This window comes from Panthera uncia, chromosome D2, assembly GCF_023721935.1.
Source record: "Panthera uncia isolate 11264 chromosome D2, Puncia_PCG_1.0, whole genome shotgun sequence".
Classification (NCBI taxonomy): domain Eukaryota; kingdom Metazoa; phylum Chordata; class Mammalia; order Carnivora; family Felidae; genus Panthera; species Panthera uncia.
The window spans coordinates 45526839-45546385 of record NC_064818.1 but is presented as its reverse complement, the minus strand read 5'-3'; the positions used below and the strand labels follow the sequence as shown (position 1 = coordinate 45546385).

At 39.4% G+C, this 19547-nt stretch overlaps 1 protein-coding gene across 1 annotated transcript in view; it reads left to right on the top strand.

The window, feature by feature from the left end:
* Positions 1-19547, top strand: part of ERCC6 (ERCC excision repair 6, chromatin remodeling factor) — an 83872-nt gene that overhangs the window by 24843 nt on the left and 39482 nt on the right. Inside the window, exons 6-7 of the mRNA XM_049645354.1 lie at positions 7426-7551; positions 13484-13642. Coding sequence (XP_049501311.1) covers positions 7426-7551; positions 13484-13642 — 285 coding nt within the window. The remainder of the gene's footprint in view (positions 1-7425; positions 7552-13483; positions 13643-19547) is intronic.

The window sequence follows — 19547 nt, the reverse complement described above, 5'->3', positions numbered from 1 at the left end:
AAATGCAGTGGTGTTAAATGATGCTTCTAAAGTTCACACCTCTCCTTGCCAGTTAGAGACCTGAAATGCAGCTCTCTGCCCACATCTGGTTTTCACTTCTCAGTGGGTATCTTAAATCTGTGTTTTTTACTGGGTTCTCCGTTAGGGGCTGCCACCGAAGTCTGAGGAACTGTAGGAGTTAGAAAACCTCCCCAGTGAATAACGTACTTCATTTTATTTGGTTGCAGCTGTGATTATTACATATGTAGATTAAAGAAAAAGATGGTGGGACCATCAAAAACATTATTTCCTTTCTAGTATTGTCATTGTAGTTTAGGGCTAGTTAAATTTTTTGTTTTCCTTTCTCAGAAGATGAATTCTTTCATTAAAAAGTTGAATCTTTTGCCCACCCTTTTCCACCTGGTCCTATAGGGAAGCTTGGATGCAAACTTGGGGCTTCTGATTCTTCCCAAGATCTGGTGTGCAGAAACCAGTGTTGTTACAAAGTGAATCCACTGGAAAACCCAAAACACAATTCAGGACTTGAAAATAACTTACAAAATTTTTATTAATAAAGGAGTTTCCTTTCCTTTCCTGTCCTTTTTTTTTTTTTTTTTCCTCCTTATACAATCAAGAATTTCTCTGACTTTGTCCTTGTCATGCCTCATTCTTTGTAGTGGATCTTACTCATGTTTACCCAGTGGATGTATCTAGGAGTAGTTCTTTAACATCATACATGTAGAAAGAGCAGGAATGCAGCAGGAGGTAGGCTGTAAATGAGATAGAACAGGACAATTCCTAGAGTGCTTGGGTGGCTCCATTAGTTAAGTGTCTGACTTTGGCTCAGGTCATGACCTGAGTTTGTGAGTTCAAGCCCCACATCGGGTCTGTGCTGCCAGCTTCGGATTCTATGTCTCCCTCTCTCTCTGCCCCTCCCTTGCTCTCTCTCTCTCTCTCTTTCTCTCTTTCTCTCTTTCTCTCTTTCTCTCTCCCTCTCCCCCCCAAATAAACCTTAAAAAAATTTAAAAATTTAAAAAGAACAGGACTTTTTTTTTTTTTTTTTTTTTTTTTTTCTGAGACAGAGAAAGAGGGCACAAAGTGAGTAAGGGGCAGAGAGAGGTAGGAAAAGAGAATCCCATGAAGGGCAGAGAGAGCAGCAGGGCTCACCCGAAGCGGAGTTCGTGTTTACCCAAAGCGGGGCTTGAGCTCACCTGATGCAGGACTTGAACTCATGAATTGTGAGATCATGACCTGAGCCAAGTCAGATGCTTAACCGACAGAGCCACCCAGGCACCCAGAATAGGACAATTCTTGAACTCATTTTTGAATGACCCACTTTGACCATTTTCAGGCCAGCTTCTGTCTGTGATGTCTTCCTTATTTCCAGCCCAATTCTGAACCCCATTCATTCATTCAGCATTTACTGAGTATTTGTGTTTAGGTGGGCATTACACTGGTCTCTAGGAGTATGACTAAAACAGTCTGTGGCCTCAGGTGTCTCCCAGTCTAATGGGGAAGATTAGATACGATTTTCAAGTGGTGCTGAACACTTGGTGAGTACTCTAGTAGAAACACCAGGTGTGTCCAAGGTGCTGTGGGGTTGAGAAGGCACCTGGAGGACAGGACACCTAACTCTGATCGAAGAAGGCGTCTCTGGAGGCACGGCTTGGGCAGAGGTCTCAATGGTCCATCTGGGGTGGGGATATATGTGTTTGGGGGGAGCTTGGGGACAGTACAGGAATACAGATAGCACAGATATGAAGAAACTGCAAGGTATGGCATAATGGCAGTTAGCTGTGTTTTTCCACTTATATATTTTAAACATTCTTGGTGTTCGGGAAATTCTTTGAAAATAAATAACCTTAAATGGTGACAACTAGCTCTCAGGTGTATTCTTAGGGCTCTGTTGACAAGGTGCCCTAGCAACTGGAGGAAGTGTTGTTCCTGGTATAGTTCAACTGGTTAGCTGTGCCTTGTTGCCAGGAGCCTGGCCCTGGGTCCGAATTGCTTCTGACAGATCATTATTGTGGTATCAGCCCCAGGCTCCACAGCCTGGGCCAGGTTCTCATTCTTGCATGAATGTAGCAAAGCCAGGGAGCATTTTCTCTGCCTGCATCTGATTGGAATTGTAAGTTTATGTTTATTACTGGGTTCTTTTCTAAGTGGCTGCCAGTGGAGTCGCTAGCAGGCTGACTGTGGCAGTCCCGCAAAGAGTTAGAAACCCTGCCAGGGAACACCAGGCCCACTTGCTTTTATGTGGCTGCAGCTGTGACTATTACATGTGCGGAATGTTTTTAAATGCGAGGATAAAAAACATGGAAAAGTTATTTCTTTTCCAAAGATGTAAATATTGGACTATTTACTGCCCCCTTCCACTTTTAAAATCCATTATCTGCCTTACTTATTGAAACAGAATTTAGACGTTTTGGGACCATATCTGATTTTTAAGATTTTAAATCACTGGAGCCCAGATCTTAATCTTGACCCATCCCCAACCAATTTAAGTCCTTCTGTATCAATTTTTTTGTTACTGTCATATAAAAGGCAGCCATACTTCATGACAGTTTACTGTTTACAAATCTGTTACAGAATTTTTAAATTGAAGTATTCCAGCAGGTATCTTCTGATGGGTAAGTGTGTTCACTCATGTTGAGCATGGTACTCATAATTTCTGAGCATCCATTTGATTAATAAACATGGTTTTTGTTCACACATACTTGTTGAATTCTTTTAATAAACACTGGTGGTGCATTACCTTATCACAGATGGATTATATTGGGTTATATATTGCCTCCACTTCCTCCTCTGTACGTGAACATAGTAACAGCTCTGAGGATTGTGAGTTTGTGTGAGGATTTCAGTAAGCAGGTATGATTACGTGTAATAGTGTAGTCATTTGTTAAGCACTTACATTCTAGGCTCATGCTAAGTGCTTTACATGTGACACCTCATTTAATCCTCCCTAAATCTAGGGAAGTAGATGCCATTGTTCTCCCCATCTCCTACTTGAGGAGACTTAGGTGCTGAAGAAGTGAAGTTACTTGCTGAGGGTTAAAGAACTAATAAATAGCAGTCAGGATTTGATTCTAGACCATCCGGGTGCGGACTTCTGTGTTTTGGCCTGTGGTTATTCTGTGTGTTAAACCCAGTTTATTCATAGCACAGAGATCCCTTTACACCTGCTGACCAGACAGGTCGCACGGCCTGCCAGGTTGCAGGACAAGCAGGTTGAGAGCAACTTTAAGACTCTTGATAGCATCTAGGATGGGAAAGGCATCAGGTGAATGTGATACTCCTCCACCACCCCCCTCCCCCCTGCCCCCAGTCTGCCATGTGGTCCTTCTTGTCCATCAGCACTAGGTGCTGCACTGTTTCAGTGGGCACTGGTTAGATGGTCAGAGGTCTGTTCTGGCTCCAAGCCCCATGAGGAATTACTGCTTTATATAACAGAAGGATCGCTTAGACTGAGCCGCATATGCATGTGGTTTTATAACTCCGGTATTTTCTGTCTTTAATATGTGTGGATGACTCTGCTGGGGCGATTTGTCTTCACAATGGTACAAATACTTGTAGGCAATAATGATTTTTCCCTACCATCTTTAGTCATCCTTTAGCCAAACTGAATAAATGTTTGGCTCTTCTCATCTTTATGAAGCGGAAGGTACTGGAATGCAATAATTTCTGTAGTGGCTAATGTGGTTTCCTAGGTGCTGTGTGCTGTGGAGACATGATGCCTGTACATTTTAGGAGGGAGGAGAAGGAGGAAGCTGAACCCTGTTGACACAGAGTGATGCAGTGGGAAGCTTAACAGCCCCAAAGATTTACTGGCTGAGTTGAAGGAAATAGCTGTTATCTATCAGTGGAGTTAAATATGTGATACTCTTGTATGTAAAATATTCAGTGACCTTATGCCAAACTTGTGAAACCAGTATCTTCTGGTGTTTTTCTTTTTCTTCCTGTAAAATTATCTTTGTGTAATTGCAAAGTAGAGTATTTTTAAGTGGATATAATTTTTGTGATTCTTATGAGTTATCTTTGTGTAATTGCAAAATGGAGTACTTTTAAGTGAGTATGGTAATTTCTGTGATTCTTATGAGTTTTGTATTATTCATAAGTTTACTAAATAGAAGTATCTTTTGTTTTGCAGATGTTTGTTTTTGAGTTCTGATAGTAAGGAATTTGGATACTGAGGAATATCTCATGTGAAATTGCTTGCTTGCTAAATTTCACATAGTAGGTAGCAAGAATCCAAATATATACACAGGGAAATGTATGTACATTATTTTGATTTCTTTTTTTTTTTAAAGTTTATTTCTTTATTTTGAGAGAGGGAGAGGGTGTGCATGTGCACTTGCGCAAGTCGGGGAGGAGCAGAGAGAGAGAGAGAGAGAGAAGGAGAGCGGGAATCCCAAGCAGGTTCCACACTGTCAACACAGAGCCTGATGCTGAGCTCGAACTCATAAACTGTGAGATCATGACCCAACCTGAAACCAAGAGTTGGATGCTCAACTGACTGAGCCACCCAGGCACCACCCCTCATTTTGGTTTCTAAGTTCCAACAGTGGGTATACTGATCTACCAGGGTTTTTTATTTAGACTTGGCACTATTGACATTTGACAGGTCACATTTTGTTATGGAGGACTGTCTTGTACATTGCAGAATGTTTAGTAGCGCACCTGGCCTCTACCTGCCAGATGCTAGTAGTATATCTCACTCCTCACAGCAGTTGTAATGACCAGATATGTCTCTAGACATTGTCAAAGTAACTTGGGGTAGGGGGGAGGATGGCCAGATTGCCCCTGGTTGAGATCCAGTGCTGTATACCATTGCACTTAACTAAATTTGTAGATAATAGGAAACTCAGAAGAAGATCAAAGCCGATTATAGCCACTAAGGGGTACTTCATTTCATCAGTTGCATGGAGATAATTTTTAAGGAAGAAAAAAAGAGAGGAAAAGATTGCCTTTAGAAGTTAGAGCACAAAAAGGTCATTACAATTTTTGTATAAAAAGAGTATTTTACATTAAACTTCATGGCTATGTGACCATTATTAGGCTTGGCTATAAGTTGCCTCTTAAATTTGCTGTTCTTCTCTGGAAATTACCAACAGTGCTTATTTGTTGGTACTTGTAGTGCCCTGAAGGAGTTTCAGATCATCAGCTAGTTCTTCCTTATTGATCACAGTTAAACCTCAGGTAGCCCCTTTGTTACTTGAAGAGTTAACATCCTCAACAAAGCAAGAATTTATCAGAGGATGTACTTGAAGGTCCTCCAGCAGCTACCTGGATGGGATTGTCTGTCACTCATGTATTTGGCCTCCTGTGCTAATTAATACAGAACACAACATTGATTTGAGTGGACAGTATATGTGATATTATTTCCACTTTCTCATTTACATTTCCTCACGTATTCTCAGCATTCTTCCATAATCGATGGCGGATAAATGTCTTCTTATATATGTTACTGTTCTCATTCCCTTCCTGTGAGTTTTTGACTTTGAAGGCATTTATCTATATTGCTTTATCCTATTCCCACCATTTTGTGAAATTCACATTGTGAGCTGCATGCATGCTGAGCAAGGTCATCCTTTTATTTTGAGAGTGAGTAGAGTGTGAGGCTTTTGACGTTTGTATGTATATTTTTTAATTCATGACACCAATATTCATCATAGTTATTTGGATACAGAATTAGTCTGGTTAAATGGCTGCACTTTCTCAATAGTCTTGATGTTAAGACTTTCAGATCTTTAGGGGCGCCTGGGTGGCTCAGTTGGTTGAGCATCCAACTGTTTTTTGTTGTTTTTTTTTTTTAATTTTTCTAATGTTTATTTTTGAGAAAGGGACAAACACAGAACCTGAAGCAGGCTCCAGACTCTGAGCTGTCAGCACAGAGCCCCATGTGGAACTTGAACCCATGAGACGTGAGATAATGACCTGAACCGAAGTCAGCTGCTCAACCTACTGAGCCACCCAGGCGCCCCTAAGCATCCAGCTCTTGATTTCAGCTTAGGTTGTGATCTCATGAAGCATGAGATCGAGCTGAGCGTTGGGCTCTGCGCTGACAGTGTGGAGCCTGCTTGGATTTTCTCTCTGCCCCTGCCCTGCGTGTGCGTGTGTTCTCTCTCTCCCTCTCTCAAAATAAACACTTAAAAAAAAGACTTTCAGATCTTTTGACATTTTTTCGTTATACATACATGGCATCACCCTTCTGAAATATAAATACTCATCTTATTTTTTAAATTTTATTATTTTTTAGAATTTACATCCAAATTAGTTAACACATAGTGAAACAATGATTTCAGGAGTAGATTCCTTAATGCCCCTTACCCATTTAGCCCATCCCCCCACCCACAACCCCTCCAGCAACCCTCAGTTTGTTCTCCGTATTTATGAGTCTCTTCTATTTGTTCCTCTCCCTGGTTTTATATTATTTTTGTCTCCCTTCCCTTATGTTTATCTGTTTTGTCTCTTAAAGTCCTCATATGAGTGAAGTCATATGATATTTGTCTTTCTCTGACTGGCTAATTTCAGTTAGCATAATACCCTCCAGTTCCACCCACGTAGCTGCAAATGGCAAGATTTCATTCTTTTTGATTGCCGAGTAATACTCCATTGTGTATATATACCACATCTTCTTCATCCATTCATCCATCGATGGACATTTGGGCTCTTTCCATACTTTGGCTATTGTCGATAGTGCTGCTGTAAACATGGGGGTGCATGTGTGCCTTTGAAACAGCACACCTGTATCCCTTGGATAAATGCCTAGTAGTGCAATTGCTGGGTCGTAGGGTAGTTCTATTTTTAGTTTTTGAGTAACAATTCATCTTATATCTTAAAAGCATCTTATTACTAAATTTATAACTTAGATTTTATTTAGTGGAAACATTTTTTCTAAGTTAATTGTCAGTCCTTTGATACTTCTGATGCCCCCTCATATGTTAATCTGATATATAGCAGTTTTGACCAAAAATTTGCTTTATGTTCAAGATACTATGCTGTTTTATGCTATGGCTATCATACCTTTGGCACAGAAATAGTGATTATAAACAAAATCTATTTTTTGTTATACTGTCATTTTGGAGATAGTTATATTGAAATTTTCACTGAGTCTTTTCTAGAATTAAGTTCATATATCTTAGGAACTAGCATAGAAATTTCCCTTTAGGGTATGCCAGGAGAGGAACAAGTAGTTTTGATAATGAAATGGGACCTTCCAGAAATATTTCTAAAGCAGCTGTAATAATTCAAATAAGAATTGAATTGAGAAAGAAGGAAAAGAGAATTTTTTTTTTTTTTTTTTTGAGTATCAGTGTTTTGGATAATGATGGTAGTAGAAAGCTAAAAGACCATTCTAATTTTCTTCTTTTTCTTGTGCATTATCTAGAACTATATTCTAATCATGCAACCAAAATAATGGAAATATGATTTTTATTTTCATGGTAGGAGATGGAATAAGCTGAGGCTGCGGGACAAAGAGAAGTGCCTGAAGCTTGAAGGCGATTCTGAGGAGAGCGATGCCGAGTTTGACGATTTTAAAATCCCAGGTTTTCTGTTCAGAAAGCTTTTTAAGTATGTGCTGTGTGTTCTTTCCTTTGTCTGTCATCAAGCCATTGTGTACAAATTAATATTTCAGGAATTACACAGTAGTTACCTGTGGACCCTTAAGGTACTTGCAACAATGTATTGCAGATACGGATACCATCAAATGAAATTTTAGCCACGTGCTGCTCATTAAAAGTAGATGATAATAAATTGACTAATGTTCACATTGGGCATGTTTGTAAGCTGCTGAGTCTATGTGGACCTGTCTCTGCAGCCTAGAAGCAACACATTTAAAAGCCATCGCCATCAGATTATTTTTTTGTTCTTAGTAAATTTAAGGGACCAAATCTCTAATTTCTTAAGTCAGATTAAGTAAGAAGAGATGTATATTAAAATCAATATTGGGGTGTGGTTTTTTTTGGTTTTGTTTTTTTACTTCTGTGTAGAAATAAAAAACTATTGAGAGTAGTATCTAAGTGTTTTATATTGTACCTAAGGGTAGAATACTTCTGAGCTGACCAAATGTGCATCTAAATATTTTATGCAGATGTTGTTCTAATGTCAAAAGAGAAGGTATAGGCAAACACCTTTAGCATTAAGTTGCTATGTGAGACTATGTTTCATGTGTGAAGTGGCCAAGTGTTCCAGATAACTGGGAGCTGTGTGGTAGATGTGTGCCTGTAGCCTACCTGGCCTGGGCCAGTCTCTTATGATGAATGTAAATACTGAGGCACATTTTCAGTCTCATCACTCCTGGGATTTACTTAACAAGATAATTTAGGAAGGCTTCTTCAATGCATAGAGGAAGTTAAACCATTAAATAGCTTTCTGTCTAGTAGCATCACTTGGTAGTTGGGTGCAGGATGTGAACTTAATTTCTTTGAGACAGTTATGTTTAATCTCCTTCATAGATTCACCTGTCAACCGTGCAAGATCTCTATTGAAAATAGACAATCTCTATTGAAAACTTGTGCAAGATCTCTATTGAAAAATAACATGCTTTTTATCTTTTCTCTCAGAGGTCTTATATTATAGTTTCAGTTTTTATCTCTATGAGGAGAGGGTGGGCAGAAGGAGTTGGGAGTAATTACTTTATCCCACTAATGTATAGGAAAGCTGAAATCCTGAAAATGTGAAGTGTCTTGGTTGGGTTGTCCTAACTGGACAGAAGAAGACCTATGTGGAAATTTAGTCCGGAATCTCCCTAGTAATTTTTGCAGATGAATCATTTTATAGCCCAGAGAGGTGGCTTCTTTGTTTATTGCTTCTCCCACATGAAAATTAACTATGGAAGGGTTCATAAAGACAGCATTTATTGACAACTCTCTTTTTGTCGGCTCTAAAGTGATTGCTTCTTAAGGAACAGGCCAAATAGTATCAGTGTTGTACAAGCAAAAGGAATACCCAGATTATAAATTAAATTGATTTAACAAAGAAGGATGCTTCTACACATGTAGTAAGTGAGTTGGCAAATATGCTCAAGAGTCAAGTTGAGTGCATTTTTGTGAAAGTGTGAGATTTTCTGTTAAGGAAATTTCACAGTCGAACCAAACTTTGATTACTAGGAGCATATAGGATTCAGGGTATTGACTATTAACCCTATAGTAGTTAATGTAAGTACGTTTGCTTGTTTGTTTTAGTCTTTTTAAGAAAAAAAATTGTTTATGTTTGTTTATTTTTGACAGAGAGAGCAAGTGGGGTAGGGGCAGAGAGATTGGAGAGAGAGAGAACCCCAAGCAGGCTCTGCACCATTAGCGCAGAGCCTGATGTGGGGCTTGATCTCACGAACCGTGAGATTATGACCTGAGCCAAAACCAAGAGTCGGGCACTTAACTGACTGAGCCACCCAGACGCCCCTGTTTTAATTAGTCTTAATTGCACATTTCTGGAAAGTATTTTGTGTTCATTTCTCAAAAACAGGTTTTTAAATATTTCATAAGTGTTATTAAACTTCTGTTCCTTTTCTTCTGCTGTATGAGAAAAATTAATAGGATTGATGTGTCTCCATTTTTCTTTGATGATTAAGTTTTAGCCAGGCCAGTTTAATTTTAAGCTGTAGATATATTTTTGCTGTATTTACCGCCCTCTGTGGAATTAAATTAACAGGGTATAGTTGTACACAAGGGAGTCAGAAGGTACAATTATCTATTTAAGTGCTATTTTCTGCAAGATCGTGTTTAACTTTTAAAATTCTGTTTTGAAAATTTGCCCAGCAAATGCATTCATCTGTATAATGTAGCAATCAAATGACAAACTTCAGTCTTCTGACCTGACTTTTAGCCACACTAGCAAATGCAGTCTTGGGTTAGTGTGACAGTGCCAAGAAAAACCAATTATTTGTGGTTATTTGGTGATACTTCAGTCTCATGGGGGAAGCACAGTATAGTCATTTTTTACTATTTTATAATAGCCTGTAAAAAATCTTTAACTTTTTCTGAAGGAGTAATTTTATATGCTTTTTAAAGGTTCTGAAACGGAATTCTGTTAACTTGCTTTCATTTGAAGTGTGTAATTGTTTACAGTTTTTATTAGGAAATGAAAGCAACAGAACCTTAGTCTGTCAGTGGTGCTGCCGAAACCAGAACCCAGGGCCCCTGACGCCTCAGCCAGCATATGCGGGTGCAGTCTGAGAGCCTTTGTAGAAAGTCGTGATATGACTTACAGGGCCGCCTAATGGAGACTTTTCCTTAAACCATTTCTTTAGTGTAATTCATTTTTTTTTTTTTTTAATTTTTTTTTCAACGTTTTTTATTTATTTTTGGGACAGAGAGAGACAGAGCATGAACGGGGGAGGGGCAGAGAGAGAGGGAGACACAGAATCGGAAACAGGCTCCAGGCTCCGAGCCATCAGCCCAGAGCCTGACGCGGGGCTCGAACTCACGGACCGCGAGATCGTGACCTGGCTGAAGTCGGACGCTTAACCGACTGCGCCACCCAGGCGCCCCTCATTTTATAAACACATAATCATATGTTATTCAGGTACCCTTGGAGATTACATTTGGAGGTGAGGAAACACCGGGCACGCTATTACTGCCTATCCTGGGTCACATAGGATGCAGCTGCCTTAATGCCCTCCCAAACCCCCCTTGGGATACCATGCCAGTTGCCACTTTTTATTCCTTTGATGACTTCTCAAGTGCTCCTCTAGATTTTTCCTGCCTTAAGTTGATTGGCCCCAAACGAAGAGAGGTGTTGCACCCTTATTGGAGGGAGGCCGTGTAGTTTAAAAGTGAAACACTAGAATGATCATTGGGAGATTGAGTCCCTGCTCTGCCTGGAGGAGCTGGTCTCATAGTTGTTCTGCACCTCAGAAAAAGGAGGTTTGTTAGTATTTAGTGATTCTGATCGTACATCAGTTTTTTGGGGGAGTTTTTTGAACTACATCTTTTTTTTTTTTTCTATTTTGAGAGAGAGAGAGCAGAGAAGGGGAGAGAGAGAAGACCAGGCAGGCTCCCTGCTCAGCACAGAGCCCGACATGGGGCTTGACCCCACAGCCATGAGATCATGACCTGAGCTGAAATGAAGAGTTGGAAGCTTAACCAACTGAGGCACCCCAGCACCCCTGCACCACATCTTTATCCACAGCTGAAATTGGTCCAGTGTAACTGGTTCACAGCAGCTTTTAGCCTAGATCAGTGTTTCTCATCCTGAGCATTTGGGGCAGAATAATTCTTTGTTGTAAGAATTATTCTGTGCATTGTAGGATGTTGAACAGCATCTTTGGACTCAACCCACTAGATGACAATTATGCTTTACTAATTTTAACAGCCAGAAATGACTCCAGGGATTACCAAATGTCCCCTAGGTAACCAAATAACTCCCCATTGAGAACTGCTGGTCAAGATTATCTCCTAAGTGGAGTCACTTTGGAAGGAGAGGTTCTGGATTTCAATTCTGGCTTGCTCATTTTTTTTTTCCCAGCGGTGTGACTTTTGGCAAGTTATTTAACCTCTGTGCTTTCATTTCCTAACTATAAAATGGGTTGATCATCTTTATGCAGGATGGTTGTGGGGCTATATCCAAACCACCTGGCCAGCTGCCTCCCCAGCAGTTGGCTTCTAAAGGAGTTGGTAGCCATCATTCTCTGTACATACCGTGTGTTAATAGAACTTGTCCTTCTTCCTGGATCTAAAGTTCTTTTATCCATACTAGACTTTACTATGTTTTGATTTTTAATCCTCTTCTTCAGGGGACATAATCAGTGTATATATTAACAAACTTAATGAGCAGCAGCATTCTTATTCAAAGTTTTCCTAATATGATAGTAACGGCAACAGCTAGAGTTACACTTTTGGAATTGATTTGCAAACTATTGGGGGGAAATTATAACATATAATTAAGAAGAGATTAGATAAGAGTGGTTCAGCAAGGACTGGAGTTCACAGAGAGGTTCTAGGTAGACAGATCACATACTAGACTAAATATTGACCCAGTAAACCAACAAGAAAACCACCTGTATTGTTTCTTTCTTAAGTTTATTTATTTTGAGAGAGAGAGAGCGAGAGAGCATGTGCATGTGCGCAAAAGCATGGGAGGGGCAGAGAGAGAAGGACAGAGAATCCTAAGCAGGCTCTTTGCTGACAGTGCAGAGCCTGACATGGGGATTGATCTCACCAACCACTGGGAGATCATGACCTAAACCAAAATCAAGAATCAGACGCTTAACCAGTGGCCACCCAGCTGCCCCCAAACTGTGATGGGGTGGAGCACTCATAAGCCTTGGTATTTTCTTTGGGAAAAAAAAAAAGAAAAAACTGTAGATTTTATTGTCCTGTAAGTGTTTTTTGCCTTAGATTTTTTTTTTTTTTAAACTTGGTAATTTTCATACCATTCCATGATATTGTCTTTCCTTCACTCTCAAAAATGCCTCTTGCATTATTCCTTTTTTTAAGCTTCATTTTTAGATTTAAATTATGCCTTTAGTGGAGAAAGGAAAATACCAACTTTTTTTTTCTTTTTTTTTTTTTTTAGAGGGGAACATATTATTTCTTTTTGTTTTGTACTCCTTATTTAAAATTTTAATAGCTCTGGGGGCGCCTGGGCAGCTCAGTCGGTTAAGCATCTGACTTTGGCTCAGGTCATGATCTCGCGGTCGTGGGTTTGAGCCCCGCGTCAGGCTCTGTGCTGACAGCTCAGAGTCTGGACCCTGCTTTGGATTCTGTGTCTCCCTCTCTCTGCTCCTCCCCCACTCACACTCTTTCTCTCTCAAAAAAAAATAAACATTAAAAAAATTAAAATTTTAATAGCTCTGATCTTTTTGTATTTATGATAAACTCCCTGAATCAAATTCTGCTTTAAAATATTAAAAAGATTTTTTGTATTGTCTTTAAACTGTTCTTTTTTTGCATCTGCTAATAATATGACAGAATCATCTGTCATGTACTAATTTTGTGAGCAGCCCTTTTATTCAGACTTGTTTATGGCCTCAAAATTCAATTAAAATTTTCCTATAAAAAGATAATGTAATTGTCAAGTGACTTTTCAACAGTATATGCTGTAAATTGTGGTGTTCTGTCTTGCTTTTTGATGCTGCTGAGATAGAAAACGTAAATGTTAATGCCTCTTTTTCATAGACAAATTATTGGAACTTTATATAACTAAAGATATGTGAGATTTTTTTCCAGAAAGATATTGAATAAAAGACAATAAATTTTTGCTTGTTTACTAAGCTATTTCTAATGTTGAAAAAGAAATGAAATAGTCCCTAATTACCTCATCTATCAGTTTAATTAGAAATGTGTTAATGTGTTCTATAAAGAAAAATTTGTGATTTTATGCCTAGGTAATCAAAAATGTATGACCTTATAAATATAATACTCATGTAAAACACACATCCGGCATGTTTCTCTGACTGGTACTAGAACCTAGTCAAATGATTAATTCATGAGTACTTTCTGTTATGATCTGTATTATCCACCATTTGCCATTTTCTCTTTCTTGTTGGTGTTTGTTGTTGTAGGTACCAGCAGACAGGTGTTAGGTGGCTGTGGGAATTGCACTGCCAGCAGGCAGGAGGAATTCTGGGAGATGAAATGGGATTGGGCAAGACCATCCAGATAATTGCCTTCTTGGCAGGTCTGAGCTACAGCAAGATCAGGACTCGTGGTTCAAATTACAGGCAAGTGCTCCTCTGCAGACTGTCAGTCTGTGGAGCTCAATTAATATTTCATCAGATGTATTGCTGTGGAGGAGGGTCTTGTGAATTATTGATGACATTTCAATTACAATATTCCTTTAATTCTTTTAGTGGGGGACATCAAAGGAAAATTTTTACGAGACAATGGAGCTGTAGGGCAGGAGAAATTAAACATGTAACACTTTTAATGAATTCCAGGCATTGATGCTTCATTTTGCAGATGAGCCCCACTAGATATTTTGGGTCAATACAGTGTCTAAGGTTAGCTTCTACAAATGGATTGTTTACAAACTCAATTATGTTAATATCGATAGTTTACACAATATGGAATTTTAAATTGGGCATAATAACCTTTAGTTCCATTTATTAAATTTTACATTAAAATATTTTGTTCTGGCAGGAGACCAGGTGAGCATTACAGTAAGTGCAAAGTCTATTCATGGGGAAGGTTGGAGCTTTGGAGAAGCCATTCTCCCGAATTTCTTTTATAATCAGTATGCTCGATAGCATTTATAGATAGTGCTTTTTTTTTTTTTTTTTACATGAAATTACTTGTCTGCTCACTGCTTTCTTCTCCCTCTCCTAATCTTTAAGATTTTTATATCAATTCTAAAGCCAAAGCCTAAATGACTGCCTAAAATGATAGAAAATTATGTTTAGATTGCAATCTTTATTTTCTTTAGGAATTGAAATGAACTATTAAAGCTTTGGTATTCTGAAAGAATAAGCATTTAAACTATCAGTTCAGTGTGTTGGGATTGAAGTATTTTATCTTGAAATACAGTGAGCATTTATTTCCGTATTGAAGCTATAAATTGGCTCTATGTAAATCAGTATTGGTAAAACTAATAGTAGGTAAATCATGTGGGGTATTTATTCTTGAACCCAAATAATCTGAGAGCTCCTTGTATTTGAATAGGTTTATCTAATGGGTAACAATAGCAAGATATCTACCAAATGGTTATGTTGTAGAAACCTCAGACATTTACTAAATAGGGTTTGGAGATACCTTTAACATAGTGTCAATGTGCTTGAAGTCAGCAACTGCAGAAAGTTCCTGTCCTGCACTCTGGTTTATCCCCAGAGAAATGTTTAGTAGGGAGCCAAATGCAAACCATACACTATTGAGTAAAGAACTTTTTTTTTTTTTTTTAATCTTCAGTAGTGCTTTATTTTTCTTCGTTACTCTTCCATTAATTTAACAGATCAGCCTTCTCATGAGTGTTACTTAAAGTTTTAGAATATTTTAGGAATATTTATATGACATAAGAAAGGGAAAAAACATTTGGAGATTTAAAAATACTAAATATTTTGTTATTACATGGAGGTTATACCGAAGCAGAGGTTTTGCTTCAAATATTAGAATTCTATTACATATTTTGCTTGGAAAGGTGAAAAGATTCCAGCCCGAGGGAAAAATCATAGTTGAAAATGAACAGTTAGTGTGTTTTCTTCTCTGTGAGTGTCAGTTTAGCATTTTAAAAAGTGCTTTCTGTGTTCTAAATAAGCGCTTTGATTGGCTTGGCTCTGCATGTCTACATGGGTGTTTTTTTGTTTGTTTCTTTCTTTCTTTTTGGATAACTGGAATGCTCCAAGCTGCCCCCGATGGTTTCTAAGACTGTCCTTCTCTCCTTAAATGATATCTGGGGTTTTCTTATTTCCCATCTCTTATCTTTCCTTTCCTTTCTATTATCATGAAACTTGTGTAGAGTCTGATATGCTGGGCCTAGGAAAACTCAGGTCATCCCTGCAGTGTAGTTTTGATCTAAAAATTAAAACTTGCTCTCTGGAGTGGTGGCAGTCCGACGAGGAGGGAAATCAGGGTTAACAGTGAGCAGCAGCTGTAATCACTTAACCATCAATGCCCATATCCTCTGTTTCATAATGAAATAGTGTGGCATGCTGGACTGTAGCCCAGATTGTCTTTATTAAAATAGCATTGGTAGAAGTGGCTTCCCAGGATGCAGTTGTGTATCACCCAAACCACCGGGCCCTTTATGAATAGAGGTGTACTGGGGAGCTCGGTCCCCTCCACTTCCATGTGCCAGACCAAATTGTATCACATTTTCCTGACAAGTTTATAACATGTCCACCTCTGTAACTAGATGAACTTGGAGTTCTTCTTTGTGCTTATGTCCTAAAGAAAAATAGACAAATGGTCACATGAAGTTCTGCATGAGCTGACATTGCTTCCTTGGCTATTTACATTTTCTCTGAACCCCTGCAAGCTGTAGACTTGGGGCCCTGACCTGAGATGGTCTTCGTGTTGCAATTTTATGGTCCATGATCATTATAACAGTGTAAATCTCTGGGATGCCAAGAAGAAGCTTGATGGTAAAGAAGTTCTTTTGGTTTTGTTTTTTAATGTATTTTGCATGTGTGTTTGGTTTTAAAAGAGGGAGTAGCTTATTACATGCAGCTGTAAAAATCTATCCCAGATCATCATGTATATGTACTACCTTCTCTTCCCGGGGCTGTTCCTGTTATAATGATAGGCCCCCTGAATTTCATGATGGAGAGAAAATAACTTACTTACCTTTCAAACTTCAGTTAATAGAGTCTTGGATATCATTTAGTAATTTTCTGGTTACCAATAAGTGGTCTGAAAAAATTAATGAACTTCCAAAGGTAAATATTTTACTTTGTAATTCCTGGTAAGTTCTAACCAATGTATAGCAGATTTCCATCCTGCAGGTTGAAGTATTTGACTGTTGGAGCTATTGCCTTGTCCTAAACTCATTAGATAATCAATGATAATCAAAGATGAAAGAAATTTTAGCCAGTTTGGTAATTGATGCTAATCATTCTAGTACATTTAGCCTTTTCTTATGCTCATCTCACTGGTATTGAGGATTGGAAAAGGGTGATTCAGTTGATGTGACTGTTAATGGATTTGATTGACCCTTCTGTGGTTCAGGAACAATCTAGGTCTGTTCCTAGATTTCCACTCAGTGTGAAAATCTTCATAGTCTTCTAATAGAGGGAAAATGGCAGAAATTAAAGGGTATAGTAATGCCAGGTAGATGATTAGCTAGAATAAAATATTGGCCTTAAATGACAAAGTGTGAGTCATCAATGTAGCCGTTTGCAGAAAGCATGTGATAAAAAGAAAAAATGCTGTATAACTGAATACAGTGTGTATGTATATTCATGCTTACTTGAAAGTGAGTTTGTGAATATTTTAAAGAGGTTTTGGTTGGTTGTTTCCTAATCCCTGCTAAGTGCATATTGATGATAACTCTTGTTCCCCTTGGAGGATGTAAAGAAGCTGGTGCATTTAATCCTTTTAGAAAGGAATGTAGCCATGGAAGAGGCCAGAGCAAAGTCATGCCCTCCCCAGGGAGCTTGAGGTCCTGCATGGGACCTGCCCTTAGTGAGGAGCAGATTCTCGCTTGGGAATTCAGTGAGAAGTGTCAGTCTGTTGTAGCCTCTGACTTCTTGAGACCTTAATATGGAGCAGAGGGGCAGAGACAGTGACTGTAGCTGAAGGGTGAGAGGATTTAGAAGTGGGTGGAGGCATTTTGTCACATTGGAATATAAGGGTAAGCCTCATTTCGGTTATGGCTTGTTTTCTATTAGGTATTTTTGAGTTGTGCAGAAGATTATTTTTAATACATCAAGCACTGTGTGATTTATTCTGAGTAACCTACAAAAAATTTTTTTAAGGTCAGGAATTATTTACTGAGCTGTAGCAAGAAAATAAAAATTACATGATTCCCTAACTCAGAAATCATCTCTTTTAACATTTCAGTATATTTTCTAACAACATTTAAGAAAATGTTTTCATTTTAAAAGGCCAATATACATTATCTCCTGTGGTCTGGGCATTGAGATCATTTGAAGAAGAGGCCATTCCTACCCTCAAGGAGCTTAGGAAAGATCTAATACACATTTACAATAAGAGTGATATGTGTCACGGTAGGGTTAGTATGGGGTCCTGTCTAGTGTGGATATACCACAGAAGGATCCTTAACCTATCTGGAGGGAAAGAGGAAGACCCTGGAGAAGCTCAAGAGCTAAAGCACAAATAGATGGCAGTTAAGAGGGTAAGAGGGGACAAGGGGAAGGTTGAGAGATCAGAGGAGTATGTACTTCGTAGAAACTGAAGACAGCACTGGCAGGTGGAGTGCTGAACCACAGAGGCAGATGTTGGGATGGGGGCAGTGAGAGAGTCGAGGCTGAAGAGGTGAGCAGAGGTCAGATCCTTGTGGTCTCATAGGCCAGTTCAAGGTGTGTAGATTATTCAAGCGCAGTGGGCAAACATTAAAGGCTTTCAAGCAAAGGGATGAGACATTCAGATTTTGCCTTTCTGAAATGACTGTGCTAAAAAGTGTAGTAACCTAGGTAAGAGGTGATAGTGGCCAGAACTGGAGCATTAACAGTGTAGATGGAGAGAAGGGTGCCTTTCAGAGGGATTTAGGATGTAGACATGGCATGAAGTCAGCATAGGTTGGGTATGGTAGAGAACAAGAGGGACAGATCAGTGAGGAAGCATGCATTTCTAATTCGAATACCTGGACAGTGGGTGACAGTTCCTTTCCATTGGGTTTGCAAACATGGGAGGAGGGCGAGGTAGAGAAGAATGATGTGTGGTGCTGTAGGGACATCTAAGTCAGCCAGCAATTAGACATTCAAGAGTATGGTACTTTGCAGTTCAGGAAAGAGATCTGGGGTGGGGACCTAGATTTGAGGGCATCAGTGTAAAGGGAGAGATTACAACTATGGGGATTAATGAGGTAGCTTGGGGAAAGCATATGCAGTGTGCATCTAGCATCAGATATTCAGCATCCTTTTGGGGCAGAAAAAGGTGGGGGAGGGGGAGAGTGGCAGTGACTCTGCCCCAGAATGAGTGAGAGGTAAGGACAGGCAAAGGGATTGGTCAGACAAAAAAGGGATACTTTTTCCACTGTAACAGGGGGAAAGGGCAGGATGGTACACATGCAGTGAGTTACCTGCGGTGTGCAATGTATCAGGTTATTTTTACTGCCAGTAAGGGAAACCTTATGTTGAGTCCGATGTTCACAATACGTGTAGTATACCTAAGAACCTATGGAGGAGGTGGGCAGTAGACACAGTATGATCAGCAGCTCAGTGATGTGATCAGGGACCCAGGGACTTCAGTTTTCTCCTATGGCCAGTTCTTATTAGTCATCAGGTCTCCTTGCACTGTAACCCAACTGGCCATCAGCCATTGGTAGGAGCACCCAAAAGAGCAAACTCTGCCCCAGCCTAGAATGGAAGTCCATCCTTACCCTGAGTGAACCAGACTTGCCAGGCCCTGAGTGGAAGAGTGAGCATCGCCAGGGGGTGCTGTGTGCTGACTGCTGTGCGTGAACCAGGGTTCCTGCTTTTCCCCTCTCGCCTCAGCCAGGCAGTCATCAGTCCCATCAAGTACATGTGTGGGAAGGAAGAGAGGATACCTAACAAAATGGTGGTTCTGTTAGGAAGGAGAGAGGAGAGATGGATGTTGAGATAGTGGCCACCAGGACCAATCTACCAGCTCTCCGTGTGTAAGTGAGATGGGATGATTCCATAATTTGTTTTTTTAAAAGACTTCTTATGAATATTATCCCAGCTTTTTAAATATTCTTCAAAAATGATTTTAATGGTTATATAATATTCAATCTTATTTTTTTTTTTTTTTTGGAAAAAGCTTAAGTGGTCTTTTATTTTTTATTTTTTAATATATGAAATTTACTGTCAAATTGGTTTCCATACAACACCCAGTGCTCATCCCAAAAGGTGCCCTCCTCAATACCCATCACCCACCCTGCCCTCCCTCCCACCCTGCCCTCCCTCCCACCCCCCATCAACCCTCAATTTGTTCTCAGTTTTTAACAGTCTCTTATGCTTTGGCTCTCTCCCACTCTAACCTCTTTTTTTTTTT